At 66.9% G+C, this 6007-nt stretch overlaps 1 protein-coding gene across 1 annotated transcript in view; it reads right to left on the minus strand.

Annotated features, from left to right (window-relative positions):
• Positions 1-6007, minus strand: part of MINK1 (misshapen-like kinase 1) — a 32270-nt gene that overhangs the window by 11642 nt on the left and 14621 nt on the right. Inside the window, exons 10-20 of the mRNA XM_015427913.1 lie at positions 5888-5957; positions 5502-5712; positions 4689-4805; positions 4172-4383; positions 3825-4008; positions 2931-3197; positions 1787-1878; positions 1168-1317; positions 865-977; positions 355-428; positions 72-95 (exon numbers count right to left, since the gene is read on the minus strand). Coding sequence (XP_015283399.1) covers positions 72-95; positions 355-428; positions 865-977; positions 1168-1317; positions 1787-1878; positions 2931-3197; positions 3825-4008; positions 4172-4383; positions 4689-4805; positions 5502-5712; positions 5888-5957 — 1514 coding nt within the window. The remainder of the gene's footprint in view (positions 1-71; positions 96-354; positions 429-864; positions 978-1167; positions 1318-1786; positions 1879-2930; positions 3198-3824; positions 4009-4171; positions 4384-4688; positions 4806-5501; positions 5713-5887; positions 5958-6007) is intronic.

Consider the following 6007-nt stretch of genomic DNA (forward strand, 5'->3'; position numbering starts at 1 on the left):
AGGCTCCCTCCCGCTGCCTCCGGTCCCGGGGGGGGGGTGGGGAGGGACACCCTCCAGGGAGATGCACTAACCTCGCCAATTGCCCGCTTATAGCTCTGCACAGAGGGAAAGGCGGAGGAAAGACAGAGAGAGAGAGACAGAGAGAGAGAGACAGAGAGAGAGAGACAGAGAGAGAGAAAGGGCAGAGAGGTTAAGATGCAGACGACCAGCTCCAGACCCCCGAACAGCCTGCCTCAGCCACCCCCCCCGGGCTGCAGGCCTCACAGTAAAACCCGGTCCTGGCGGATACGGTGGATCTAGACAAAGTCTGACCAGTGGAGAAACCCCACCCACCCCTTGCCCCCCAGGACTTACGGCTGGCCGGCCGGGCCGCGAACGGTGGTCGTCCGCCTTGGGAGCCACTGGGGAGCTGTCCAGCTTCAGGGGGGCTGTGGGAGAGACAGAAGATGAAGTCGCCCACGTAGAACAGCAGAATCACAGAGAATTGGGAGGGGCCGCACAGGCCATCTAGTCCAACCCCCCCTGCTCAGTGCAGGGTCAGCCCAGAGCATCCCTGACCTGTGTTGGTCCCGCTGCTGCTTGAAGACTGCCAGGGAGGGGGAGCCCACCACCACCTCCCCGGGCAGCTGATCCCACTGTGGCACAACCCTGTCAAAAGGTTTCTCCTAAGATCCAGCCGGTACCCTCCCACCTTTCATTCAAACCCATCATTCTGGTGAGTCCTCTCCCCTGAGAACTGGTCCCACTGCCTGAGGGTTAGGGTCCCCCTCGCCTAGCCTCCCCTTTCACACGGGGGCCACCCAGACGCCCCAGGAGGCCCACGGCCGGGGCTGAACCCTCCTCCAGAGGTCTTTGCGCCCGCACCTCCTACACGGTTGCGCTCCAGTGAGCCCGCCTGGGGCAGATGGGCAGACCCCGACTGCAGCAGATTGTCCGGGCGCTCCCAGCCAGGGTCGCTCCTCCGGAGGTCGGGGTTGCTGCAGGGGAAGAGAGGGGAGAGACGCCGCCGTCAGAGGGGAGGGGGAGGGTCTGGCCAGGAGCCCCGCCCCCCCCGCCGAGAGAGCAGCCCGTCACCGCGGAGAGACAGGAAACCACCGCCAAGAAAGCCAGCAAGCCACACGCCGTGCCCGATCCGCTGCCACCGCCGCCGTGCTGATGCTCCATTACCTACTGGCGTTGGGCACGGGAGCCGGCGGGTCCCAGGGCGGGGTCCGGCCTGCGGCCTGGGGGGGAGGAGGGACTGGCGAAGGATCCCACCGGGGACCCCTCTCCAGCCGGCTCTGCATGTGGATATGCCAGGCGGACTTGCTACGGGGCCTGTGGACAGGAGCAAAAGTGCATCAGGGGCGTGCTGCAGAGGCTGCCGGGGGGGGGGCCTCCCAGTGCCCACGGGGCCCTGTCCTGCCTGCCCCTCGGCCTCCCGAGGAAGCCCCGTGCTGCTCACTCGTCGGCAGCCTCACCTCCTCTCACGCCAACAACTGCCAAAGGGGCTCGAGCCCACTCGGGGCCACGGCGAGACTATGCCCTGTCGGAGCACAGGGGGCTCTGCTGCCACGGAACGAGCAGCCCACGCGGATGGCACAACCATCGGCACGCCACGTGGGGGAGGGGAAATCAACAGCCGCCCAGCCTCACTCCGTAGCTGGCTCCCGACAGACAGGCAGGCCCACCTTCAGAGCCAGTGAGGGGGACTCACGGTCTCCCACGGCCCACCCGGAGGGCCCCTCTAGGAGTGCGTGAGTGCGGTCTCGGCGTCAAGTCTCCCACCGGGATGCGGAGAGGCTACCTGGCTCGAACGGCGTGCACCGGCCGGCTGTTGCCACTCATGGCCCCGCTGGTGTTGAGCGCCGTCGCGATGGAGGATGTCCGCTGGGGAACCTGGAAGGACACATAGAGGAACGAGGGGTGAGGGGTGGCCCCAGATGACCCCTGCAAAGAGCCCAGGCCACTTGAAGAGGCGCAGACCCACGGAGCTGCCCGAGGTCAGCCTGGCCGCTTCAGGTCAGCCGCAGCTCCCAGCGGGGCCTCTGGCACAGAAAGGTCTCCCACGTCACCCACCGCCCTCCCGGCCCTCCCACCCGGAGATGCTGCCGAGGATGGAGCCTGGGGCCTTCTGGGTGCCAAGCAGATGTCCTACCGCTGAGCTACAGCCCCTTCCGTTAAGACCTGGGGAGCCTGGGCCGAGCCACGCCTTTGCCAGGAACTCAACGGGCGGCTCTCCCCCGGCCTCAGCCCACCCCCCACTGGCATGTGGGTCACACTGCCCTGCCTCGCAGGGATGTTGCAAGGAGGGGCACTGTCTTGAAGGGCACTGCAGAGGGGGCACTGCAGAGGGGGCCCTCCGGCTCTGCTGATCGACCCCCCCCTGACCCGTGAACCGGGAGGCGAGGATTCGGCTCCGTGGCCTGATCGGGCAGAGGCTTCGGGGCAGGGAGGGAGCCACGGGGCAGGGGTGGCCCCCCCCCGGCGGCTCTCCTGCAGTGCCGTATCGGGATCCCTGGGGGTGGGTTCTGGGGGCAGACCTCGCAGGCGGCGGCGGCGGCAGCAGCAGGACTCCCCGGGCACCTCTGGGGAACGGCTTTTCTAACCACAGAGCAAGGAGGAAAAAGGTCCCCCCTGCCCCCTTCCTGACACAGGGCAGCTCCACAAAGCAGGGACGGATCGACCCCCCACGGGGGGGGGGAGGAGGAGGAAGAGGGGGGAGGGAGCAGAGCCCCACTGGGAATCAGCTGGGCAGGAGGAGAGCCTGTCTCCACGCAGTGCACACCACAGATGGGTCAAACAGTCACAGCCAGGCCCTGGAGGGGCTCCAGGGACCCCGTGTGCAGGAGACGGGTCCCCCAGGGCTCTTGTCCACAGCACGCACCCCGAGATCCCTGGCGCTCTGGTTCTGACAGAAGCACCCCCCCAGCCCTCCCCCTCACCATTGCCTTGGGAGGGGGCTCGGGATCCATTTTGACCCAGGGTGGTCCTCGCTGATCGGCTGTGGGTCGGGACGGCTGCGGGGCCGGGCCCTCCGAGGTGGGGTCCGAGTTCTGCCGGATCATGCCCGCTCGAGGTGGGGATGGGGCGGAGGAGGAGGTGGAGTCGTGGGCAGGGAAAGCGGCCAGGTTCTTGCTGGGCTGGTCCTGCAGCGACTGGGAGCGAGGGACGGGGGCAGCGTATGGTTTGAGCGGGACGCGATGGGCCAGGTGGCTCTGCGGAGGGAGAGGACGGGCAGGGGGTCACCGGGGGAAGGGGGGAGAGGACGGAGGGGGGGGGGGTGGCACCAAGCCAAGCTCCCACCCAGCTCTGCCCCTTTGCCTGCTGGCACCTGCATAGCCCAGATCAAGCTCCCTCCCACCACTGGCCCGGGCGGTGGGGGGGGGGAGATGAACCTGCCTCCCTCAGGACACCAGCTGGGGCCCCCCCCAGCCCCCCCTTGAGACCCTGGAGTCTGGGCCGCAGCCCGCCAGTCTGGCCTGAGGCCCTTCAGAGCCTTCTCCTCTGGCCTGCACAGCATGTGCAGGGGAGTGGGCTTGCTCGGTCTCCCCCTGCCCCCTCTCCTGGGGCCTGCCGCCTGCCCCCCACTGGGGCTTCCTCCCTCTGCGTTGCCTCTGGTGGCTTGCCATCCCCCGGCTATCCTCCTCGGGGCCCCACAGACAGACAGACAGACCCCCTCCTCCCAGTCCTGGGGGCGGGGTGGGCAAAGGGCAGGGAATGGGAGAAGCAGCGATGGGAATGAGCAGCTGGGATGGTGGGGTGGGGTGGGGGTTGGGGGAAGGGCTGCAGCCCGAGGGGGCAGGAGAGGGAGGCGGGGTGTGTGTCTGGGGGAAAGCGCTCACCTTGTGCTGCCCCTCCTGGGGCTCAACGGGGCGCTGCATGGGCGGGGTCTGCGAGGCAGGGGAGGAGCTGAGTGAGGCTGACTCGGAGCGGGAGGGGGGCACCGACTCTGGCCCCCCGCTCCCCGTCTTGCCCTTGGCGACGGGGGAGGCGGAGTTCTGCTTGTTCATGCGTGCCCGCTCTTCCTTCCACCTGCGGAGGATGTCAGGAGTTGTGGCCCGGGCAATCACCTGTGGCTGCTTCATTCGGCCACCCCACCCCTCACCCTCACCCTCCCTGGGGGGAAGGAATGCCCCCTGGACTGGCTTGAGCCTGCTTGAGCTCCGTGCATCCCACTGCAGGGAGACATACCTCCCGTGCCCAGGTGGGTTTGTCGGCAGAGTTTGTGCTGCGGTTGTAGTGGTACAGGGGCTTCTTTTCCTGCTGCTGCTGCTGCTGCTTGTGAAGCTGTTGCTGCTGCTGCTGCTGCTGCAGGGACTTCAGGTAGGCGTGCTCCTGCTGCAGCTGGCGCTGGAGCCGCTCCGACTGGCGCTGCTCCTCCAGCTGCTTCCGCTTGTACTCCTGGAGAGTCGGCAGAGGAGGGGCCTGAGCCACCTGCCTGGTGGGACCCCTGCCCCCTCCCCCCTCCGGGCCCCGCCTGCCGCACACCCCCCACCCCCTGGGGGGGCCCTAAAGAAGAAAGGGGGGGTGAAGAGAGGACAGGAGCACAGGGGAGACAGCCCCGCCACCCAGAGAGGAGGGGAAGCCACGCCACGCCACCACAGAGACAGGCCCCAAAAGAAGTGACGGCAGCCCGGCTCCTGGGCCACGGCTGGCTGGCTGAAGCCGGTGCGGGGCTCCCCCGCCCCGACGGCCGCCTCGCCCACCTGCTCCCGCTCGGCCTGCCGCCGCTCCTCCTCCCGCCGCATCACTTGCATGTCCTCCAGCCGCCGCTGCTGCTCCTTCTCCTGCATCTTCCGCTGCTCCCGTTCGCGGCGTTGTTGCTGCAGAGGGAAAGACGGAGGGTGAAGGGGGGGGCAAGCGCCGGAGCCGGGCCCATGGCCAGGATGTTGTGGCTCGTGGAGCAATTTTTCTTCTGCAGGAAGAAGAGCCATGTAGCCCACAGAAAGCTGTGACCAGGACAGATCTCCAAACTGGAAGCTGTCAACCACTTTAAGGTGACAGTTCTCGGCTGCTGAAGCAACAGTTCTGATAACACGCTGGCATATGGGGGGGATGAACACTTCGGCAGAAAACCTCTCTGAAAGGAGACCCGGTTCTTGACACAGAGTTAGAAGGGATCCTAGAGGTCACGTACTCCAACCCCCGCACTCAGTGCGAGAATTAGTCCACGACAGCACCCCACTCTGCTTAAAGGAGTGCATGCCTTTAATTTTAAAAAAATGATTGAAAAAAGCATTTACAGGAGAAATTCTTGTGGGGCTGTGCCTTTAAGAAAGGGGGCAGAGCCCCCAGAAGCCCCCCCCCGGCACTACAGACCGGCCACAGCAGAGGCAGTGTCCAGGAGGGGCCCCTCCCAGAGAAAGGCCCGCGGACTGAGAGGGACTCACTCCACCGTGGGGGGACTGTCTCTTCACTTCACCTCCTCCCCAGGAGGAGGAGGGAGGCAGGAGTGGCTGATCGCCGGACAGACGGCTGCGAGGCCCAACCAGATGCCTGGGCCCCCTGCTGCCACTCACCTCCTCAACCCGCCGCCTCTCCTCCTTCTGCTCCTCGATGCGCCGCTGGCGCTGGTGCAGGAGGTGCTTGATATGGGCCTCCGAGTCCCGGTGCTGCGCCGCCAGCTGCTGCTGCTGCTGCTTCAGGGCCTCCGAGTTGCTCTTGTTCTCCTGCTGCAGGCGCAGGAACTCCCTCCGCAGCGTGGACTCCCCGGGGACGTTCATGATGGAGCTGGAGGCGGGGAGGGGAGGCCGGCTGAGCGGGCTGCAGAGGGGACCTGAGGCCCACCCCCGCCCGTGCAGCCCGAGCCCAGGAGAACGCCACCTCGCGCACTCGGCCACAGTCGGCCGGCAGCAGCAAAGTGGGCCCACAAGGGAAGAAGGGCCACGGCACCCAGCTCTGATACCTGGGCTCGCCTTCCTCTCCACGCCCGTCATCCTCTTCCTCGCTGCCACTGTATTCGTATTCCGTCTCATCTGCCAGAGAACACACACACACACCGTCCGCCGCCTTAGTGCCACCCCGG

The sequence above is a fragment of the Gekko japonicus genome, unplaced genomic scaffold, assembly GCF_001447785.1.
Source record: "Gekko japonicus isolate JY-2015 unplaced genomic scaffold, Gekko_japonicus_V1.1 scaffold761, whole genome shotgun sequence".
NCBI classification, from domain to species: domain Eukaryota; kingdom Metazoa; phylum Chordata; class Lepidosauria; order Squamata; family Gekkonidae; genus Gekko; species Gekko japonicus.